The sequence below is a fragment of the Lissotriton helveticus genome, chromosome 7 (genome assembly GCF_964261635.1).
Source record: "Lissotriton helveticus chromosome 7, aLisHel1.1, whole genome shotgun sequence".
Classification (NCBI taxonomy): domain Eukaryota; kingdom Metazoa; phylum Chordata; class Amphibia; order Caudata; family Salamandridae; genus Lissotriton; species Lissotriton helveticus.
In genome coordinates, this window is record NC_136068.1 from 1,045,828,599 (window position 1) to 1,045,853,088 (window position 24,490).

General features: G+C 47.3%; 1 protein-coding gene across 2 annotated transcripts in view; it reads right to left on the reverse strand.

Moving 5' to 3' along the window:
* The window catches only part of LOC144769708 (uncharacterized), a 687,018-nt gene that overhangs the window by 27,078 nt on the left and 635,450 nt on the right, over window positions 1-24,490 (reverse strand). For both annotated transcript variants that reach the window (XM_078653889.1, XM_078653890.1), the window contains exon 5: window positions 1,554-1,691. In XM_078653889.1, coding sequence (XP_078510015.1) covers window positions 1,554-1,691 — 138 coding nt within the window. The remainder of the gene's footprint in view (window positions 1-1,553; window positions 1,692-24,490) is intronic.

Sequence of the window (24,490 nt, forward strand, 5' to 3'; positions counted from 1 at the left end):
TGCCACTTCCACCCTGAGGGCCAAGGGATGTCTTGAACAGGGCTGTCTGCAATCTCCACCCCAGGCCTGTCCTTGATTGTGCCCAGCTCCTTCCAGAGAGCTGTGACTGGGCTTGATGCACAGTCCCACTTGTAGCACCATGCATACATGGTGAACTTTCAACTGGGGGTCTGCACCCTTAACCTGCCTTGGAGCAGACCATGGAGGAGCCGTAGGATGAGCTGAGCATTAGTCCCTCCCACGTTCACTCGTGGGCTGGAGGTCAAGCATCTTTAGTGCTGGTGAGCAGGCAGATCATAGGACACCCTTAGAACCTGCATGTCTATCATCAAAATCAAAAAAGTAGGCTGGCTCAAGTTGTAACCCAATGGCTGGAAGAGCTCAGACGAGTACAAGTTCTTTCTTTATGGTCAAATAAAATGAGGATCCCACCGGCAGCAGCCCTCATCTTCAAACCTTTGTCCATGGCACTCTTCTTTTTAGGGGCCAGCTTGAGAGAGATCATATTCCTCATTTCTGCACTGCTATTGTTGCTAGAGGTCTCAATTGTCATCTCCTCTAAACCTCTTTCCCTAATGAGTGACCTGCTCAATTTTGTTTAACTCTCACTGCAGCTATAGACGTCAAACTTCAGCCACACCAGCATCATGAGTCAAAGAGATGTGCACTCTACAATTGTGTATCTCTGCTGAAACTACATACATCATTGTTAATCTGCTCTCGGACCTAAATTCCTTAAGTTTGTAGAAAAGATACAGACATCACATTTCATCCTTCTCACACTCCTACACAACTGCTGGCAGCAAATCTACCCCTAGAGATTCTGATCAAGGCTCTGGGTTGTATTTCGTGCCACCCCCTAGGCCTTCCGCTATTAGGTACTATCATTACCCAATCCGTACCTTAATGTAGAACTCAAATTTAGGCTTCTTTATGCTGTGCTCTGTGGTAGGGATAACAGTTCTCAATAGCCCTCAAAACCAGCCTTTGGTGAATTATCCTGCTGCTGCATGTGAGCACGCAAAACCTCAAAACTGTTCCAATAACCCCAAGTCAATGGATTCTACCAGCAGGATATGACTAGCAACATCTCGTAAACCAAAGGCAAGAACCTAAAGCAGAGGACATAAAGGTGACAGAGCGAGACAGGGTTTAGTGAGTAAATATTAAAGCGGATTGTATCACAGCAATAGAAAAGGAGAGAATGCCAGTACTAGTGATGGAAATGAACATAGGGAAGGTGAAAAATTAACGGAGTGGTAGTATTACAGGGATAGAAACTATTAGAGAAGACATCTTTTCTAGGGGTTGATAATGTATAAGTGCAATATGTTATATTGCACGTAACAGGTCATATTAGAGGTGAATGGATGGTGTCAGAGGTGGTGAGGGCCTGTAACGTGAAATAAGAAATACTGAAGGAGGGTAGACAATATTAGGGGAATACATCTTATTAGAGAAAAAATATAATACAAACGTTTGGTAGATCTTATTTAATGGATACATGCAATAGGAGAATAAGTGAAGTACAAAGTAACACGTCACAAGTTTACCTTTGTTAGACATAGGGACACAGAGTCGCAGTATTGCACGATCTCAGCGGGCTCTACTCCGAGAGCTACAGCAGCATTCATTAAACGGGCCCCGTCTAGGTGTACAGCCAGCCCATAGCGGTCTGCCAGAAGACGTACCTGTAGAGAAAGAAAAGCCAGCCAAACAGTCAGGCAGCAAAGAAAAAGCTGAAACATCATGTAGTCTGAAGATTCTGTGGAGATACACCATGGGTTACTGTTGGAACGTAGCCCGAGTTAGAAAGGGGGAATACTGCTGGTTCTAGTCGGACACAACTTGGTAGTGTGGGGCAACTTATTTTTTGTGGTGCTTGGCCCCTGTTCAAGACCTGCTGGACCAGTAGTTACATAGCAATGGAGTCATGAGTAACAGGTGGCTCCTGGCCTAGATTAGGAAGTCAATAAAAGTCAGTTTAATTCAGATTATTTGACAGTGAGTCACTGATATCTAGAGGTACTTCTCCCAGTTTTTTAAAGTAGGTAGAACACTTGTCCAGCAGTGAGTCACTGACATCTAGTGGCTCTTGGCTTGGGTTTAAAAGCAAGTATATTTCTGGTGCTGCACTAATTAGGCAATGGGTAAATGGTGGTGCTTTGCTGTAGGAAACTGGTCTTAATACATATGAAGTTGGTTACATGGAGGCCATAATGTTCAACAGAGTTTACAACTACAACGGGTAGCAGTAAGAGTCAAGCCTTTGAGATCTTTCCAGCACAAGTGAATAATGCAGAAGACCTCTTGCGCTGACTTGATGATTTCTAGACACATTTCCTTCTGTTCTTGAAACTGATCCTTTCAGGCTGGGACATTTGCTCTCTCTGAAGCTTATGCAGCGATTTGGGTGAAGGCCCATCCTTCTAAAAGGAGCAGGTTTGCTACTCTTTTCCCATTGGATACCATAAAATACCATCCAAGAGCTCTGATGTGAAGCATAAAAGTGGTGTTCATGCTGTCCCTTTCTATGATGTACTGCTATGGAGTGCATCATCTGATGTTCCACAAGTGACAAATAAATGTACATATGTATATTTAGAAAACACACATTTGACGCAAGGTCATATTCAAGCCCCCTCCCCTTCTTCCACCCTCCACAGTGCCACCACCAACAATCTCCACCTTCAATAGGTGGATAATCTGGAAGAGTCCTGCTTGTAGTCAGGGCCCAAGTCTGGGCCAAAGGACGTAACGTCCAATGTGATGCTAGGTTGTTATGTCCATCATGATTTAGATGCTTGGCACAATCAATAAAAGGTGAGGAAGGTAAGGTTTGGGGCATCTACAAGGATTTCGTCCCTGAATCCCAGGTACTTCCTCTCCCACAGCAGGGTCAAGGAGACTCTTTTTAGATCTTGGTTTCATTAAGGGTAGGGTAGGTGCTTACTTAACAATGACTTCATCTTGCCTTTTAACGAACACGGCTGACTTCAAACTCCACTGTAATTTCTAAACTTTTTAAATTTTTTATTGACATTTAAAAAAACCATCTTACATTTACAACTCAACGAGCCAGCATAATGTTACAGCAGCACATAGGAAATTGTGGTCCTTGTCAAAGTATCTCGAACTACAGTTAATGACACGGAGGGACCCACTCATACAACACTGCGATATGGTACATTCTTCACAACTACCAGGATTCATCGTTGACATTTAGAGCAGCATTATCATACATTTTATAGAGGGTACATGACCAGAATGGTACAAACAGGCCCAAATTGTGGACATTGGAAGTGCAAACTAATACAGTAACAAAAAGGAACCGACACAGGGAACATAATGGCTCATATTGCGACTGGTGTTTCCCCCGGGGTTGTGAACGCAGAAGACTCAAACTGATCTTGAGCCCAGGTCAGGAAAGGTTCCCAAATGGTGCGTGGCCTAGAGGTCGGGGCGTAAGTTCCCAAAACGTACTCAGTTGTTTGTGGGCGTACGTGACTTCAGTTATCCAACCCTTGACTGAGGGCACCTTCTTCCTTCCCCAACGTATGGCAACCTGTCTTTTGGCAAAAAGGAGGGGAAGTGCATGTAATTTACGCAGCTTAGGCGGTGTGTCTTTAACATACCCTAGGAGGCCCAGGACGGGAGCCAGAACATCAGCTCTTCCAAGGATTTGATTCACTACTTCAAATATTTTGGACCAGAATCCAGCTATCTGTGGGCAGTCCCACGCCACATGTAAAAAAAAAAGCAGGAGTGTATTTGCAGCGCCAGCAACTCTCGTTTTCCCTGAGCCCCTTACGGTGCAGACCCACCGGCATCCTATAGTATCTATGCAAATATTTAAAGTGGATCATACGTACCCTGTAGTTTCGGGAGAGTTCAGTAAGTTGCCCGCAACAAAAATCCCACTGGGCCTCAATTAACGGAGTGGGGAGCTCGTTATTCCAGCATTGGAGGGACTTAGGTTTTACCAACGGGGATGTGTTCTGCATTTGAGTGTATATGCGTGTTATGAGTTTACGGGGAGAGGAAGATTTCAGCACATTCTCTAGTGCGGGTAACGATGGAGGAGCAGCGGGGAAACCGTTCCAGAGGGCGCGGCATGCCGCCCGCAGTTTGTGATATAAGAAGAGCTTTGCGAATGATACCGTTTGACCGACATCTGTCTCAGAAGGGGGCCTGAATGTGTTACCAGGATCAGGATATAAGTCTGCAAAAGTGTGGAGGTTCATGTCATGTTCCAGAGTCTTACTGACCCCATCCTGAATACATGGTAGCATGGGATTCTGTGCCGGAGGGACGGAGGAAGCGCATAATAGCGGGACGTCAGCTCTTCTGCGCAACTCTCCCCATACCCACCGCAGAGTCACGGCTGTATCTATGTCTCCGCGGGGGCATCGTGAAGCCTGATAAAGCGCCACCTTAATTGGAACAGGGGCCACTGCATCAATCTCAACGGCCACATGAGGCTGATAGGGCGTCGGATTGACCCAGTAATGTAGAAATTGGGCCTGAGCGCATAGCGCGCATAGATGCATATCTGTAGCACCCAGACCACCATGACGCAGCGGAAGTGTCAATAGATCCCAGGAAATTCTAGCCTGACTACCCGCCCAAACCAGGGAGATCAGCTGCGACTTAAGGGTGTTAAAAAATTGTTGCGTAAGAGGGATTGGAATGTTAACAAATATATTTTAAAAACTTTGATAAGATAACCATTTTCGCTAACACAATCTTCCCGGCCAATGACAGTGGCATTTCTTTTTTTTAATAACTTTATTTAGCATTTTCATTACAGATGCATTAGTGCACTGGGATCAAATGCACAATCACGAAAAAAAGCAGCGTGACAAGAAAGCATGGGCATAAATATACATTCCCCATGATGCGATCGACAATGTAGTGGTATCAGGTGCTGTCCCAGAGAGAGCACATCAAGCTCCCACCCCCCAACACATAATCCAATGCAATCCATAAAATCACATATTTAACTGAAAAATAAAATGAGCTCAAGATCAAACAAGTCATAGCAGCAGTGTCATAACTAAGAGCTCGCCGCGAGTCGGAGTGTGTCAGGCCCAAAATGCGAACCTAGCCCACTCCGGCGGGCACTATTCCATGATCTGTGCGGAGGGAGTCAGCTGTCGAGCTTGTATATACGCTTTGAAGAGGCCCCATATGTCTTTGGGTCTGGAGGAGGTGGGGGGGAGTGTCGTGGCATAAATGTCACTATTTGTAGAGCAAGACGCCATACTCCTTAGCCATCCCTTTACCGATGGAGTCTTTCTGCCACCCCAGTGAATCGCCACCTCCCGCTTGGCCAGTAGTAAACTAATTGAAACAAATCTGCGTGTAGCCTGTGGAAATTGAGTAAGGTATCCCAATAGTGCAATCTCGGGTAACGGGGCCATCCAACCTTAATCATCTCACTGATTTTCTCATGGACGACCACCCAAAAGCTATGTATGCTCGGACAGGTCCAAGCGAGGTGGGCGAAGTCTGCATCTGGAGCATTATACCTGGTGCAGCAATGCGTCCTGAGTGGGTTTATTCTGTGGAGTCTGGCTGGGATCATGTACATTCGACATATAAACTTGAAGTGAAGTAATTTGTGTCTGCTGTTGAGGGACACCCTATTAGTGACCACACAGCAGGCGCCCCATTTCTCATCCAAAATCGGGCCACCCACATCTTCCTCCCATGTTTTATATACCTTATCATCATTGACCGGTACAATAGCAGCACATGTCTTATAGAGCTTGGATACGATGTGTACCCCACGTTCACTTTCAATCACCTCGGTAAGTGGGAGGAAGGATGGGGGCTCTAAGGGGAAGTCCGGGTAAGTAGCCCGCAGGGCAGAGCGGATTCGGGAAAGGTAGAATCTGTCCATGAAAGTGGCGTCAGGGAAAAGGTTCTCATCTTCCAGATCGAAAGCATGTCCGTTGGGGAATAAGTCGCCCAGCTTCACAATGCCGAATTTGAGGCACATCTTCTGTAGTATTTTTTTCATCTGTGATGAGAATTGCTTTAGGATTCGGGAGTGGGAGAGCCGAAGAGTAGAGCAGTGGAATATGCGTAATGCGACGCAATTGGTCCCAAGCCCAGCTGGTGGTCGAGGCAGGTTGGATATCCGCGGGGTCTATAGGGAAACCCTTCGGTAAAATTGCCGCCAGAGTGTCTGGTAGGACCAAGTCCGATTCCGGCCGGAGATAGGGTATTCTGGCGTCTGGGTGATACCACGCCTGTGCAAAACTGCACTGTGCAGCCAAATAATATAATCTAAGATTAGGCACACCGAAGCCGCCCCTGTCGCAGGGGAGAGTCATCACTCTCCATCTAAATCTGGGTCGACCGCCACCCCATACCAATTTTATCAAATGGGACTGCAGAGTTTAAAAGAATTTCTTAGTGAGCGGGATAGGGATGTTTTGGAATAAATATAAAAATGTAGGCAGTACGATCATTTTAATTAGTGAGACCCACCCTGCCATGGACAGAGGGAGTTGTAGCCATTTCTCAACCTGCATCTCCAGTCTGGTAACTGCCGTCCCATAGTTACGGTGGATGATCTGTTCGGTATTTAGGTGTATATGAATGCCTAGGTACTTAACCGAGTCGGTATTCCATTCCAGGGGGAATTCAAGATCCCACCTGACTGTGCTGGCCGTGAGCGGGAAGATTACAGATTCGCGCCAGTTAATTCCCAACCCGGAATACACTCCAAAGCACAAAATCTCCCAAATGAGGAGGTCTAAGTTAAGCTGGGGATTGCGAACATACAGAACAGTGTCATCTGCATTCAGTGAGACTAATAGGGGGCCAGTACGAAATTGCAATCCCCTGTGCAAATTTTTTCCCTGGAAGTGCCTAATAAGGGGGTCCATGGCTAAAATGAACAGTAGTGGCGACAGCGGGCAACCCTGCCGGGTGCCGCACGAAAGTGTGAAAGAAGGGGACAGCGTGCCATTCAAACGGAGCCGGGCCGTTGGCCGACTATATAGCAGAGCAGTAGTAGCGATGAAACCGAATGGCATTCCCATGCATTGCATGATGGATAGACTGAAAGGCCACTCAAGGGAATCGAAAGCCTTTTCCATATCTAGCAGGATGGCCGCAGCAGCGGTATCAGGGTTGATTCTTTGTAAGGTGTTAAACGTGCGTAGATTAAAGGTCGTCGAGCGGTGAGGTATGAATCCAGACTGGGCCGGGGAGATAATGGACTCCATCAACAAATATAGTCGGCAGGCCAAAGTTTTTGCCAAGATTTTGTAGTCCAGGTTAAGTAGTGACAACGGACGATAGGAGCCGTATAATAGCGGGTCCTTACCTGGCTTGGGGAGCAAGATGATGACCGCCTCTCGCAGGGTGGGTGGTAAGACCTGTCTTTCAAGGGCCTCTGCGTACATGGCGAGGAGCTGGGGAATCAATAAGTCCTTGTAGGCCTTATAAAAATCGGCAGAGAAGCAATCAAGTCCCGGGCGGAGGAACTCTTCAATGCCGATATTGCCTCATCTATGCTGTCCTCCGTTATGGGGATAGCCAGGAAGTCCTGCATAACCTTATCAAGGAACACCAACGCAACCTAAGACAGATAACTCTCTTGATTCGTGGCGTCCGTGCCCAGCTTAGTGGTGTATAAGGCCTTGAAATAGGAAAGGAATTCCCCCTGGATGTCTAATGGGTCAGAAAGGTGATGCCCCAGTGCGGACTTCAATTCAGGTACACATGCCTTGCCAAAAGGGGGTCTGACAATTTGGGCCAGCCAAAGGCCCGGTCTCTCGCCCTCGCCATACACTCTAGCGTTGTGGTACTTTCCCATGTAGAGTATCTCCCTCTCAGCGTTATCTCTGAAGTCAGCCAGAAGGGAGAGCCTGCGCGAGTCTAGGTCAGGCCCGGGATTCTGCATCAGCGTGGTGTCTAATGTTCCCAATTCCCGCTCTATCTGGGTAAATGTGGCGCAAAGCTCTCGCAGTACTCCAGCGTTTTAGGATATGCATCCCCCCTCATGTAGGCTTTAAAACCTTCCCACAGCATTGCTGCAGTGTCTACTGAACCAGTGTTAAGGGTAAAGTACTCTTCAATTGCCTCCTGCTGACCCTCCTGGAACGCCTCATCCTCAAGCGCGCCACTGGGAACCTCCACTGTCTTTCAAAACCCTCACGGCGAGGTATCTTCAAGGTCAACAGTACAGGGGAGTGGTCGGAGTATGTGCGCGGTAGCTTCGTGATTGCTTGATACCAGCCGACTAAATCAGGAGAAACTAACCAGTAGTCCAGCCTAGTCCACGTGTTGTGACAGGTGGTGCAGTGTGTGAAGTCAGTGTCTAGGGGATTTAGCTTTCTACCAATGTCAATGAGGGAGAAGTGTTCACAAAGCGACCTTAGTGCCTTTCTCGCACGAGGTTTGGGGTCAGGAGCATTGGATGTGGTGTCACACACTAAATCCTGGACAAAGTTAAAATCGCCACCTAGCAAAATGGGAACTGGACTGAGTTGCGCCAGATTGAAGAACAGGGAGTAGTAAAAATCTGGAGAATCAACATTAGGACCATAGACACAAACGAAGGCTAACTTGCGACCCAACAGAGAGCCCATCACAATGACGAATCTGCCTTCGTTGTCCTGCGTGACAGTAGTCAAATGAAATGGAAGTTATTTGTGGATAAGTATAGCAGTGCCCCTAGCGTAACTACTGTAGTTAGCAAAATATATATGCGCGCCCCAGCCAACGGCAAATCGGGCCGGATCTGAGGGGCTAGGTGCGTCTCTTGCAAGAAGGCCACGTCCACTCTGTGGCGTAACAAGTTCTGCGCTACCTGTCTCTTTTTCCTGGTGTTATTCAGGCCGCGCACATTCCAGGTAGCCAGAACAACCTCTGAGGGGCCAGTATTATGTCCTATCTGTGTCATGGGGTAATCTGGAGCGAGTATTGAAAAAAGGAGGGCCTAACGCACTCATCACAATCAGAAATCTGTACAAGCAATAAAGTCCCAGAGCAACTAAGTTATGTCCCACCCATACCCCCCCTCCCAGCCTCCCGCCCGACCTGCGAGGCAAAACAATCATTAACAAAAAGCTGTGCAATAATAAGATTTCCTCAGAAGAATTGAAAAGGAAACATAGGTAATACTGGCGGAATTCACATAACCATGTGTGGGTGTACACCATGAGGGGTAGTGGCAAAGCCCCAAACAACGACGTGGCAGTTGACATATAACATTAACAGATGAGTTCACAAAGTCCCTGCAAATCTTAAAACGGCACATGGATCAACACCAGATGACCAAATTAGCCATGTCCAGAACCATAAAAAAGTTACAAGCTTGCATCCGATCCAGTCTACGAGGGGGGCACACCATCCCCCTTGGTAGGGCGTTTGTTATTAAGTTTGAACTTGTGGCAGAACTCGTGATCTCTGTTAGCCTTGGAGAGGCAGTCCTCTAGATCTAGAAGCTCTTGTTTTTGTGTGTGTCTATATCTTGTGATGGTGGAAATAGCCTGCCCTCAAAGAACCGTTTTGTACGCCTCCCATAGAATAATGGGGGACTTAACGGACCCTGTGTTTTCAGCTAGGTACGTCTTCGTCCCTTTCTTAAGCGCTTTGGCAACTAACGGAACTTTAAGGTACCCCGGGTAGATCGGGTAAATGCGTGTTCGGGTTCGCCCAGGGTTCGAGAGACTCAGTGTCAGGGGAGAGTGATCCGAGACACCCCTAGGTTTGATCTGTACGTCTTCTATAGTAAGGGTCCCCTGTCCCAGTGTTAGGAAATAATCGATCCGTGATAAACTATCATGGACCGCCGAGTGATATGTGTAGTGTTGATCGTTTGGGTGGAATTGCCGCCAGAGGTCCACCAAGCCCTGAGCTTCCAGAAAAGCGCTAAACCGGGAGGGCCCGGGGGATTGAGTTCTGGCCGGGAACCTGTCTACTGTGTTGTGTGCCACTGCGTTGAAGTCCCCACCCAAGATGAGGTCCCCGTCTGGTAGGTCTAGTAGGAATTTCCCCAACTCTGGGAGGGCAACTGTGTGTAGTGCTGGTGGGATATAAACCGAGACCACATTGAGCGATCTTCCCTCCCACTGCCCATGTGCCGCCGCAAAGCGCCCTTGCGTGTCTAATTTCGTAGATTGGACTATGAATCTCGAGGAACGGTGCATCAGAATCCCCACACCTCGGGACCCCCTAGTGAACTCTGAATGTACGACCATACTGTAGCCCTTCCTATCTAGCGCCTTGGTTGCCGTGCCCGTTAAGTGTGTTTCTTGTAGTAGGACCAGGGCTGGGTTCAATCGTTTTATACTCTAACACCAAGCCTCTTTTAACTTTGTCTCCTAAGCCCCTCACATTCCATGTCATGAGGCATAATGATGTCCCCCGCCCCGTCCTGTCTACCTCCCCTCCTGTGTCAACCCGTGTGTTGTCTGCCATGACCTTTGTAGTGGTTGATATGAGTATGCCTCGGGGGTTGTGCGTGAACGCATGTCCAATGAGTCCCCTTCCGGTTGACGTGTGCCCTACAGTTCCAATCCTGACCAATCAAACAATTTGAGAAAATACAAAACTCCCTGCCCCCCAACTCCCCCCCACCCTGCCCCCCTGCTAAACGGACTTAAAACTGCCTGCCCCCCCAACTCAGCAGAGTGCCCAATCCCAACCCAAAACACCGTACTTGTTTGCTGGGGTGAAGGACTCTCCGGAGTCGGCGGCCCCCCTTCTGAACCACGGAGGACCTCCACCCAGTGTCCATGGCAGCATTCCCGGTCAGTCACACATTTGGCCTACATAGGCCGCATCGGGAAGTCATTGATCTTCATTGTCTTCAGTTCCTGGTACGTCGGTTAGAGGCGAGCGTGAGTCCATGCCCCCCCCAGATGACTGGGAACCCGTTCGGGGTCCGCCTTCACGATGTTTGTTCGGCCTGGTCGAACGGCGAGGCAGGCCCGTCGGTCTCCATCCCTCCAGCCAATCCTGAGCTGCCTCCGGAGTGTCAAAAAACCATGTTTTGTTGTCCGCCACTATTCTCAGTCTGGCTGGAAAAAGCATTGAGTAGGGAATCTCCCTCGCCCTAAGTTCTTTTTTTACTTCATAAAAGGTTCGTCTTCTACGTGCGACTTCCGCCGTGTAGTCAGGAAAGAATGCCAGTGTGGAGTTCTGTATTGTAACTGGAGGTGAGGTTCTTGCTGCTTGTAGGATTGCATCCCTATCTCGGAAGTTAAAGAGCCGCGCAATGATCGGCCTAGGGTTAGCGCCGGTTATTGGGCGACTCCCCGGGAACTCGGTGCACCCTTTCCACCGTGAAGAAAGCGGAGAGACCCTTGGGCCGAAGGCCTTGTTTAATCAGGTCCTCAACATACAGGTCCATCGCTCTTGTGTCTTCCGATTCCGGAACCCCTATAATACGGATGTTGTTCCGTCTCGAGCGCCCTTCTTGATCATCCAGTTTGTCCCGCAGCTCTTTGTTTTCTTTGGTGACACGCTCCATACTCATCTGTAGCTCTGAGACATCTTCCACCAACGATTTGGTCACCACCTTCATTGCACTCACTTTTTCTGACATTTTATGAAAGTCCGCACGTATAAGTGTTATTTCAGCTGAGATCGAACCCACTGTTGCTTGTACCTGAGTGAGGGCCCGCATCACATCATCTAAGGTCGCTTTCTTGCCCCCCGCTGTGTCCACGGCTTTCCCGGCCTGCTGTTTTGCATCTGGTGGGGAGGAGGTAGATTTTTCAAAAGCATATTTTTCCAGACGGGCCTGTGCCGTTCCGCTTTTCTGCCCTTTACCGGCCATCCTGCCAGGCCTTCTGCCACTTTCCGCAGGAGCTGCTCTTTATGGCCCGATCCCGACAGTTCTTGCGACTGGTAAGGACAGTGGCATTTTGGACCAAATTTGAACCTTCTCCTCCAAGTGACAGCCCTCCCAAAATTCAGATTGCACACCTCCTGTGTGTCTCGACTTATCCACACACCTAAGTATTTAACTGCCTCAGCTTCCCATCTCAAAGGGAACTCAGATGTCATCTGGGGCTTGCCATCCATGAGGGTAAACACCACTGACTTGGCCCAATTATCAGAGATACCTGCCTGGCCCCCAAAGTGGATAAATTCTTTAAGGACCGTTACATCATCCGCATAAAGCGAAATGAGTAGACTTCTGGTACTAAAGCCAATGCCCCTGGCTGTGTGATGTTGTCTGATGCAGGCAGCTAGGGGTTCCATCGCAATGGCAAAGATCAAGGGAGAAAGCAGACACCCCTGGCTAGTACCACGCTATATTGGGAATGGATCTGAGAGTAAGCCGTCCACCCTAATCCTGGAGGCCGGCAGCGTGTATAACAGCCGGATGCGGTTAATGAAAAGCGGGCAGAATCCCATGCGACCCAGTATGGCAAACAAATAAGGCCACTCAAGCATATCAAACGCCTTTGTGGCATCTAGGAATACAGCAGCAGCGTGCACCTCTGGGTGTAAATAATGCAGCGCTGAAAAAATGGTCCTCAAGTTATGAGAAGTCGATCTCCCAGGGATAAACCCCGATTGGTCGGGGAGCGCAACCATGGGAAGCAGAGGCTGCAGTCTATTTGCAATCAGCTTTGCGAGGATTTTAACATCCACATTAATTAGCTATAGTGGCCTGTAGGAATCTATCTCCGATTCGGGCTTTCTGGGTTTCACTAGGGTGATGATTATTGCTTCTCTCATGGACTGGGGTAGGACACCCACCTCCAGAGCCTTCTCGTAGACCGCCAGTAGCCTTGGCGCCAACTCCTCCACGTACGTTTTGTAGAACGATGTGGTCAGGCCATCTGGCCCCTGTGCCTTATCTAGGGCAGGCTTTTTATAACCTGAGCAACGTCCTCTACTGTAAGGGGGAGATTCATATACTTTCTATGAGTGTGATTGAACCATACTAATGCAATTAAATCCATAAATGCTTGCATTAAGGCATCCAAAATTTCCGCCTGCCCTCTGATGGTGTCGCCTTATGTGGTATGAAGTTTGTGAATGAACATGGCAGATCTAGGGAGGCGAATCATACCAGCCAACGTGCGGCTGGGTCTATCACCCTCGCCATACCTCCGTCCATTTAGCTAAGAACTTAACCTCACGTTGGGCCTCTTCAGCAAAGTGCAGCAATTTGGCTTTTAGAAGGGCGGCTGTTTTGGGCTCGTTAGTGGAATAAAATTGGCTTTCAAGCTCTTTTATATGGGCTTCTAACGAGGCAATCGTGCCTCTAATGGCCTTTCATACTACCGCCTGTCTGGCAATGCACTGATAACAAACTTAAATGCCTCCCATAGCGAGGTCTCAGTGTCTACGGAGCCTACATTAAGGGTGAAATAATCAGTAATGTCCAAGCGTATTTCTTCTTTGAAGTCCTCATCAAGTAGGGCATGCGGCGGAAGGCGCTAAGTGAAAGCATGAGGGGGTGCACCCGGGATTTGCAGTCTCAACAGGCAAGGGCCATGGTCTGATAAGGAGCGAGCCAGATGTGTGATCTCTGTGGTCCAGGCAGCTATATCCTGTGAAACCAACCAGAAGTCCAAGGGGGAGCAGGCACTGCCATGGCTAGAAATACACGTACCCTCCCTGATTAAGGGATGTCTCCTGCGCCATATATCAATTAAGTCACCGTCAAAAATTATAGCGTGTAGAGCGGCACTAGCAGCTGGGTGTAAGGGGCGAGTCGCACCGTATCAGTCCATTTCGTCATCTAAAATAGCGTTAAAATCCCCACCCCACAAAACTGAACTGCAACCGGTCGCTCTGACCCTAGTCCAAATATCACGAAAAAACTCAGGTGAGGCCGTATTGAGGCCGTATACTGATGCTATAACTAGTGAAACGCCATACAAAATGCCATGTATGAGGAGAAATCTCCCATCGGGTCCCCGTAGACATTTCCCTCTCGCCAGTCCACTCCCTGCCTAATCAACACCGCCACCCCACAGGCGTAATTAGAATACATAGAGGAATACATATTACCCCACCTGTTGTGTCAGAGCCTCTGTGATGGTGTGACTTTCAAATGTGTCTCTTGCAATAAACATATATCTATATTGTGTCATTGTGTCTGGTTAGATAAGCATGCACTAATCTGGCCTTCCTATTGTCATTTAGCCCTCTAAAGTTCCATGTGAGAAAATTTAGTGTATTAGCGTGAAAACGTGCATGGTGAACTCACAGTTTTGATACGAACAGTGGCAGCGTTGCGTCCCCCAATGGCCGATCCAGTAACCTGACATATAAAATGCAAATATGCTGGCAGTAAACAATAGAACTGTCCCTTCCCACCTCCCACCTACCACTCCAACCCCCTAATCAGGTTGCAGAGTAACCACCCCTAACAATAAAATCAAAGAACCACAAAGCAATATAGGGATATTTCCCATGAGGGCGTGGAAGCGCCGGCAAACTTCCCTGTTGGCACAGGATGGCCGGGAGTACTGCAGAGAAGCTGTCAGCCGACATCACCAATAGCAAGCCATGCAAGAAAACTCAGGCTACGTAATTCCAGGATACATAACAACAAAAGGAAAGACATCATCACCCAGCTAGCGCCTCCGCGGCGCATTCCCACAAGGCAACAATCACCAATATATCCAAATCAGTCATTCTCCCTAAGGTGGTCCACTGTAGACCTTTCTGCTGCAAGGGTGTCCTTAGTTTATTTCCCACCGATATGCTTGGCGAATTTCAAAGCGGATTTCGCAACCATGAAGTAGTGGGCAGTGCCATCATATGAAACTTCAACTTGGTGGAATAAAGCAGGGAATAGGGGATCTGTGCCTGCATGAGGATACGTTTGGCAGGAAGGAATTCCCGACGCGCCGCTTGAACGGCTTAGGTAAAGTCGGGATAAAATGAAATGGTGCTGCCTTTATGCGAGATCTGACCCTTTTCCCTGGCCAGGTTCAAAATAAGATCCCTGTTTTGATAGTTCAACAACTTTGCCAGGATAGGCCTGGCTGACGCACCAACAGGGGGTTTTGACCCCAGAGATCTATGTGCCCTTTCCACCACGAAAACGGAGGATAAATGAGGATCAAAGAGTTCATGTAGTAGGTCCGTCACAAAAGTCTCCATCTTAGATATGGCGGTAGTTTCCGGGATCCCGGTAATTCGAAGGTTATTCCTCTTTGACCTCGCCTCTAAATCGTCATTTTTAGCCCTGATGATACCCAGCAATTTATCCATATGCACTTGTTTCCACATAGAATTCATGGAACTCCGTTTGCTGATTCTCCAGGACATCTAGTCTAGTCTTGTGCGTTGCCACTTGCGTCTTGACAGAGTCTAGTTGTGCAGTCAAGGTATCCAGCTTAGTGTCTATGTCGCGCAGGCTGGAGCGCATCTCTAGCATAAAAGTCTGCAGATCTTCCCCATGGTCTTCAGCCTGCGTATCATGCTGACCATCCCCCTGTGCATCCGAGTCAGGCTATGTATATCGTGTGGCGCACTTATTTTCAAAACGTCAATTTCAGTTGCTTGGTATCTTGTTTGCACATATCAACCGCATCTGGGAGCCACGTAAAGCGTGGGGGTTGGTAGAATGTGGTTGGACCACCACTTCGACACACACCCAGACACGGAACAATGAGTCCGACCCAGGAAGTCAGCACCCCTCGGGCCACCAATGGAACTCCACACCTCGCACCGCTCCCCAGCCCGCAAGTGTCCTCCAAGACTAGGGCATCGCAGGCATCCCTCATGGACCTGATCCAGGGCAAGCTCCTCCACAGTCAGCAGAGGGGCAGCACGGAATATACAGCGATGAGGGCGGGGATCAAAGCTCTTATTCACGTAGTTATCTGGGAGTGCCGCTCACTAGTATGGACAATACCTCAGTATTAGAGCCAGTTCATCCAACCGCCCGATGGTTAGCAGGAGTGATCCTCCGCAAGGGTAGCAAGCACTCAGGGCCGCCGATAAGATGGCGGATTCACCGTGCAGGGCTTCTCCCGTCTCTCCAAGCGCCCCACACCGGTGTGCGTACCCACAACGAGTCCACAGCGTCCGTGTGATTTGCTACGAGAGCAGGCGCATCACACCCCCACGGCAGCCCCTGCCGCATCCCAGCCCCGGCTTCTGGTAGCGCAGCCTCAAAATGGCGACTGCGGCCTCCTGGACAGCACGCCCTACGCCCCCTCACACACAGTCCCTCAGCGACTGGGCACACCTAGCTCTCCGCACAACAGTAGGCTGCGACCATACCTTAAGGTCGCGGGGGCGACGTAAGCAGGGTTATCTCCGCCTCTCCACAGGGCCGCGGCCTGCGGCCCGACAGCGACCTCGGGATCGATTTTCAGAGCAGCCCGGCCAGGATCATCAGTCCCCCGGCAGTCCAGTGGTCGATCGCAGAACTCAGACCCAAAGCACGCCTGAGCCGCCGGAGCGCCAGCACCAGGGTCCACAGGAGCTCCGCCACCCGAGAGGCGTTAGTAGGTGTCGCAGCAGCCCTCCATGTCAAGGATTATGAAAGGATTTCGTCCCGGCCGGCGGAGCTCACTCACAGAGCGGCCATTCTGCAGCACGGCAGAGCGCGCCCCCCAATTTCTAAACTTTAAATACTCGACTTCTGGTGATCCTCTAGAACACTTCAGTCAGGTGCTCCAGCTGGGCTGAAAAACACAATGTCACAGAAATGAGACAAACAAAATGAGCTTGCTACCTGTAGAACTTGGTTTATCCCGCTCTTTAAGATTGTTGGTACATTAAACCTTTCCTTTCCTGCGTGCTAGCGTCATAGCTTAGCCACTTTCTCTTGGAAGCATATTACCGCCAGACAACATGAGCGCTCCCACCACCATCAGAAGAGATCTGGAACCTCAAATCTGCCCCTGTGCATCCTCATCCAGGAAGGGTGTAAATATCGATGCTCCTTTGCAAAGACTTCGTTCTAGGATGCAGACGGCAGATTCTACATTCAGCTACTGCTGCGCCCAAGTCCTCACACTACAGCTGCTACAATGTCAGAAGTCTGCTGAAAGAGAGAAAGGGAGGCATGCACCTGTGACTGGCGTCGCAAAGGCTATTTATGTAGCCATGCTGTTACCTAAAACGGTTTATAAGCAGTAAAATCTAATCTTCTCGTTTGCATGCTGATTCGCAGGCCTTCTGCTGCTTTAACTAATGACTACTCTTGTTTCACTTATTTGTGCATAAAAAACTTTTTGATTATCAGGACAATGCACAATATATCAATGAAGATTAATTATCGTCCATGGGCAAAGTGTGTAGTTTGTGTCGATGGGTAGAATTTGCATCCAAAAATGTACCCTAATAGCATACATTAGAGAAGGTTCATCAGGCATATAAATACATTGTAGTGATTTTTTTCCAAATGTAGTGTATTGTATATTAATTTGTATTCTACTTAATACAGCTCATAATAATTTCATAACTTTCAACGTGTAGGACGCATTCGCTTACTAACAGTAAAATGATAAGCATAAAGTCATGAATGGCAATGGAAATTGATAAGTGCAAGGAAACATTGTCACCAGTGCTGAAGCTATGCACTTCATCTAAGGACAAAGAGTAATGAAGCTCTTGATGAGTCAGCTTTTCAAATTAAAAATCGGAGGTCCAAAATTTGTAGTTCTGGTACTGAAGCCACGAATAATGTCAAATGTTGACTCGTTCCCAACAGGTTCACAGTGGTCTGAGGAGAAACCATAAAGGTCCTCAGGCGCATGTCAGTTGGTTATATTTTGTTTCGTATTTACGTGCCTTAGAAAATCTCTATATGAAGTCGACAAAGAACTGCACGCATTCCAGCACGCATTGATCAATTAGGATCCATATGGATCCAAGTCCTGATGAAAGCCTGGAACCCCAGATGGGTCCCGTCTACGGATGAAACATGTTTACCAAGGCAATGCAAGAGCATTAACTGTCCTGCGTTTCTACTCTTTTTTTTCTAACCATCCATGCTGCCTCCTAAGACTCAAATTCCTCTGTTGCAGGGCTACAGGAACTTTTAGATATGCTCACATTTCCTGCACACCCCAAAAAGTACTCCCCGTGATCAGGGAGCCTATTTGACACTATAATAATTTTTGGTGAATGAGGCAGCCCAATGATGAAACAAGCCACTATGGTTGGTAGAGGAGGGCTTGCCTTACCTTTTTTTGGGAATCCCATATTATTTCTGGCCATGTAAACAAGTGGTAAGGGCCGCCATTATTAGTGCAAAAACTCAAACGGAAGACCCTTCTTAGTACGCTGATTGGAGAAAGGAATGGGAGACCACCACCCACTCCCCTCTCGTTCCATCTCCGCTGTGGGGATAATAGTGATTTGAGTTTGTTATATGTGTCATATCTGCCCCAATGGTCATTTGATTTCATTTGCTTTTCGAACTTTGTGAGTTTTATTGGTGCCAGAGCACCAATAAAACCACATAGCAAAATTAACTCTCAGGCTGTGGATCAGGAAGCACATCACTGTTCAGCCAGATGCTGTGTCTGGGTCCAGACTTTTCAACAGAATCGAACATAGGATTTGGTGTATGGGCGAGCGGCCATCTCATTTTTCTAGGCTACAGCCGTGGTCACAGCTCAGGGGTTGCTTCACGGAGGCTACATGCCGACTTGCTGGAACTGGCTTGACCCACAATCCTCCTTCTCCCTTCAACCGGATGACATTTCACATCAAGGGGCGTGCTCTTTGCTTTACAATGGCCTTGTGCGAACAGTGGAAAGAAGAGGATCAGCAGAGTGTGCAGGCATGGAAAGGAGGGATAGCAACGCTGGGTAGCACTAAACTTCCCGGAACACCCTACAACTTAGGAGGTTCCATACATGCAGGGGGGACCTCAACATAAGGGTACCACCTGTCATGCATGCAAGCGCTATACATACACGTCACCTGCAAGTGCTACTCAAGCTCGCAACCTGCAATCGGGGTCCAGTTACGGCAGACACCGACAGAGCTGATGGGAAGTGTCGTCACTGAAATAGAAGCACAGAGACCTCCACATCACAACTGCTGGTCAGCTACCGCCAGCAGTCAGTCGAGGGCTGGGTATGGGACAGTATTTACGATGTTCAAAAGAATTTGACTGGTGGTATCTTATCACCTCAACTCAGTGTCTGGTACTCGGCTGGTGAACAACATTCAAAAACACAAAGGCCGCCCCTGCGCCTAGATGGGTTTATTGATACATGTCTGCCTTTGTCACTGTTTAATGCAGTGGTAGAAGTGGGTGGGATCGGAAGGGCACGGCGTGCCCCTACTTAAAAAAATTATTTCAGTCCGTTCCCCTAGTTCTTTCTTTCAAAAAAGCATCCCAGTGAGGGAGCAAGGATTCGCACGTAAAGCGACTTGCTTGTAATCATGAACCTCGAATAACCCTAATAAATTAATCAATCTGTTTGTCTTACTAATTTACCCCTTTATTCTGACATTTTGGGTGTCCCAGTGACGCTTGCCTATGTGTTTACTAATCTTAATACGCTTGCTATTTAAGATGGCTGCTGCTACGCGGGAATTTATTCTGCGCATGCGTCGGTCATACCCATGTGACGTGACGTACTCGCAGTTCTGGTGGGAAACTCTTTGCACTTGCGGATTAGAGCTAAAATGGCTGCTTTGTGTTCTCACATGCCTGAAGCTTGCAGCGATGCTTGTGCTATGCTGTTTGTTCTGCATTAACCAATAAGGCTATAGTTATTATAAAGTAAGGGGAGTAGTATAGAGATTCATGGTATACAGTGAATTAATTTTTTCTGTGTTCTAAAACTATTTCCTTTCTATTTCATGGTACATTACGAAATGTGGCCTGACTTCCCTTGCCGTTCTCCATTTTGCGTGAAACTGAGTCTGCGCGAGATCTGCAAGTCTCTACAGCAGTGACCTTTGAATCCTTGCCAGATGGGTATTCCAGCCAAGATGTGCATGGGAAGATGAACTCTCACCTAGCCAAATAGACTGGACCGTGCTGAAGTTTCTACATTGTATACTATGTTAAAGTCACCATTGTTAGGTGTAAAGCATATGTCATGAGAACCAGAAATTCGATGGGCGGGTATGAAAGATTCAAATGAGAGGCTTGAGAAAGTCAAATCCTGGGAGGTGTGATGACCTGTCCTCTTTTTTGTCCAATCGAAATTAGGGATCCTTACACTTGCAACATTTGGAGGGTGGAACACTGACCTAAAACAGTATAACTAGCCTAGGTTAGCTAGAGAATTTGTCCGACTTGTCCGAATAGCTGACCTGTCACTGACCCAAAGCACTCAATAGCTGATCGAGAAACAGAGGTGCTGCAGAGTACTCTGTCAGACAAACTCACAGACCCATTCGGAGTTTTGAGAACCTTAAGTGCTGGTGCAGCACTTTGCTGGGGATTTCGATAACCCAATCGGGTTTTGACTGATAGCTGCAGAGAGGGTGTAACGCAGGCGTTGCAACTGAACTGCGGGTGCTGGTCTTACTTTGGTGGTCCTGTCCTGATCCTAATCTGGTTTTCCTGTCCTGGGTTTCCATTCTGCACCTGCTGGCCAACTGGCAACTGCATCCCTTGGGGTTCCTACTGTCCTTAACTGACCCGTGGCCAGGGTTGGTCTCCACACTGTTCTAGGTAAATATATATCTGTGAGGGAAACACACATACGTCCTTTTCTTGCCTTCTTTGAAACGGCTACAAGTCTTATGTTGCATATTGTTCCTTTTTCTTACCCTCCCCGTGCTGACCAACAATAAAGTTCTACATTTTAGCTGTTTATTAGCATGTTCCATTCTTCCCCATCCTTTAAGTCAATTGTGAAATACTGCTCATGAAATATAGATGTTCCCCTTCTTTCCCCTTCCTTTTAGCCGAATTAAAGTGATTGCTCTGAATCATTAGTGTGTTCCATTTTTACCTTCCCTATAGCTACATGGTATCTTAAAATGCGGGTTGGGCAGAACTGGAAGCACTAATTAGGGTTTCTGTATAAGTGTATGAATAAATGATAGCAAAGAGTTCGCTGGCAAAACTTTTATTGTGATATCACCTAGTAAGGGTCACACGGAAGGAGTAGCAGGTTCATCTGAGCTTGATTGCTAGCAAAGGGGTTCGCTGGTGAAACTTTTGGCTTAGTATATATCCCAGAGTGGATGAGTCGAAGGAGTAGCAGGTTCTCTAATACTTGTGTGAAGAGCAGGCAGAAGGGATCTACTCGCAGTATATGAAAAGTAAACAGAAGGGATTTACTTGCAGTGAAACAAATCTTTTCTTTCTAGACACTCGAGTACAGTGGCGAATGTTTTTGCGTTGTAAAATAAACAGAGCACTTGCACTTTAAATAAAGAATTACATTTTACGATACCTTGTGAAGGAGGGAGTCAGTTGTGGAGCTGCGCTGACATCACTCAGTGCCGCGCTGGTATTGGTCGAGACAGCGGGTGTGTAGCTGAGATAGCATTCTAAAGGAGGGGTGAGCACAGGAGCGTGAGAACTCGTTTCACGAGAAACGCCGCGCACCCATTGGTTGAAATTATTTGAAATCGCGCATTTAGTTGGTTGCAGAAAAATAAAAGACGCATTTGTATTGAAAGTGATTTTGTAAACAAAGTAATTTGCGAAAAAGTATATGTGGTATCCAACTCATCCCGAGACTAGACCTGACCCGAGATATCAAGGTTTTGTGAGGGATCAGTGGAAAAACGCTAGATATAACATTATGTACGGAAGCAAGAGAAAAATGACATTTGTAGACAAAGTAAAGAATTACTTCAAGAAAGATAAACCCATCAAAACTAGAGGAGTTATCATTCCACCACCTAATAGTCCCGCATCATTTATGTTGTTTGACAGAGGCTACCATGCTTGTGTAAAATTGGGTGGAATATACTAAAGATGATGGAATTTTAGCATTTCCTTTAGAAGGTACATTTAATGGCAGGATTCTGTTCAATCTGAGAACCCGAATGAATGATTTGCATCCCAGGCCTAGACTAACGCAATATGAGGCCTTAGAAGAATGGCAAATAGAGGCTTTTGAGCGAGACAGACCCAGAATTGACAAAGGGTTAGCTAAATTTTATCCGAAGGTACAGAAAGAAACCCGAGAAAAAAGAATGAAAGAATGGAGACAGAACATGATGGTCGAAGGACTATACCCTGCAATTACGGTAGAGGAGGCCATGGGAGAAAAAAGGACAGAGAAGACAAAGCATTTAATGACCAGTGGTGATTCAGACGATGAATATCTGGAGGATTTGGTAATGAAGAATCCACCACCTTATAATGAGGAACCAAGATCCCTAAGTACGAGAAATCCATTCCTGAAACCTAATTATGGTGAGGGACCAAGTATGACAAATCCAAGTGCCCCGAATTATAACCCTCCTTTGATTCCACAGATAGTACATGAAACCTCCATGGACAAGATACTTCAGGATAGAGAACGAGAGGCTTTAATTAAACAAAGAACAGAACTAATTCAGAAGATTTCCCAATTGAATACCAGTCCGAAAGCTCTGACCATTCCAGTAACTATTGGACCAGTTGTTCCTTTGTACGGGGACAAGCAAGCAAGTCCGAAAACTCCAAGTATAACTCCATCTGTAGTACAGCCGAGAAAAGAGCCCTTGATAATAGATGACCAGGCAAGTGAATGCGAATCTGTGATTTCCTTGATGGATTTACCGAAAAGGGACCCAGAAGGGAGCTCACAGAGAAAGAACACTCCTTTTAATTCGAGAGACGGTCAAATTGAGTCAGCCTCAGGTACTAGAAGTGCTACGGTGGTGACTCCTGAAGAAATAGATAGATGGACCCGAGAATTAGAGAAACCAAATCCTCAGCCAAAACCATTAGATATATACAAACTGAGAATAGAATTGGAGGAACTGATGGCTGGGAATGTGGGGTTGGACAGACTGAACACCCTTAGTGAAGAGGAATTATTATTCATTTGCAAAAGTATCACCCGGAATACCCGAGTGTTCCATGAGAAATTAATGGACACTGCGGCTAGTATGGGAATAGACATTAGCAGATCTAAGGTGTTGCAAAAACCCTACAGAGCAGAATTCTCAGACAAAGATTTAGAGAACATGAATGTGTCAGGGAAAAAGGTACAGATAAGAGAATTGCTAAACTTGTTACAAAAATTGGGAGATTTAGAAAAATGGAAAGCCAGGTGGGCCAAGAAAAAGGAAGATAGTAGATCAAAGAAAATGACATCTGAGTATGTCTTGAAAGAAGCAGAAAAGGTGGAAAAGTTATATCCTATGAGAGAAGTGCCAAGTGGAGGATAAGTACATGTTCCATGGTCCCGTCAGGATATTGTGTCCTTTACAAATGACTTCCCAAAATTGCGAGAAAAACCTGTAGAATGGTACAGACAGGTCGAGAGATTTGTGAAAGTCCAAAAATGCCTCCTGAAAGATCTAGATGGTTTCTTTGACATTGTAGTTCCAGTAGATTTATGGACAGAATGTAAAATTGCTGTTGATTGGCCTAGTGAAGAATTCCCGAGAGACCCACAGACAGGGGCTCCTTCATTGGATGTGATGAGGAAATACAACCAGGTAATGTTGTATCTGAAAGGAAAGGTGCCTGCAAAAGAAACTGATTGGACCCGAATAGATAGAACTACCCAGAATCGAGATGAAACTGTGCATTCATACTATGAACGACTGTTACAGGTGTTCAAGACATACAGTGGTCTGGATAACTTCGAGATGAAGGACATGACCCATTTCATTTATCGATTTGTGTTAGGGTTAAGGCCTGAAATTTCACAGTGGATCAAAGACAATAAAATCTGCTGGCAAGCTAAACCAATTGATGAAGTCCTTAAATATGCTAAATACTGTGCAGATGAGCTAGAAGATAAACGAAAAGAATTAAAGGAAAAGGTCATGTGGGCACAGGTAAAATTAGCAGAGCACCAAGAACAGCAGCTGAATAAAATGACTAGTAATCAGAGTCAGGGCCCTTGGGGTGGGGGCAAGCCGAGAGTCAAAATGAGCAGAGAAGAAGCACGGAAAATATTCCCCTGCCACGGGTGCGGAAAGATAGGACACTGGAGAGACGAGTGTAAGGCTGTACAGAATGGTAATGTGCAAATTAATGATTTGAATCCACAGACTCAGAATGAGACTCCACGGAAGGCCCAGCAGCAGGTAAAACAGAATCAGTTGCCTCGTGCACCTAGGCCAAATTACAGGAGCAAAGCACAACAGGGTGAAGACACCGAAGTTTGGGAAGGAAGGGAGGATAGAAATGCAGCAACTTCACAATTTCTGTTAAATGACACATTCCTCTGTGACGATACCTACTGACGGTGCCTGAGGGGGGAGGACGAGGAGTGCGTGCTTGGCGCCTCCTTGCCGGTGGACCAGTCAGGGCCATGCATTGAAGGAAAGGTTGAAGGAAATGACGTCACCTTTCTGTTCACTGGTTAGAGGCGGCAGGCCCGAGAGCAGAAGTCAGCCTGGGACCAGGGTTCAATTCCCGAAGCGGCAGGGTCGTGGA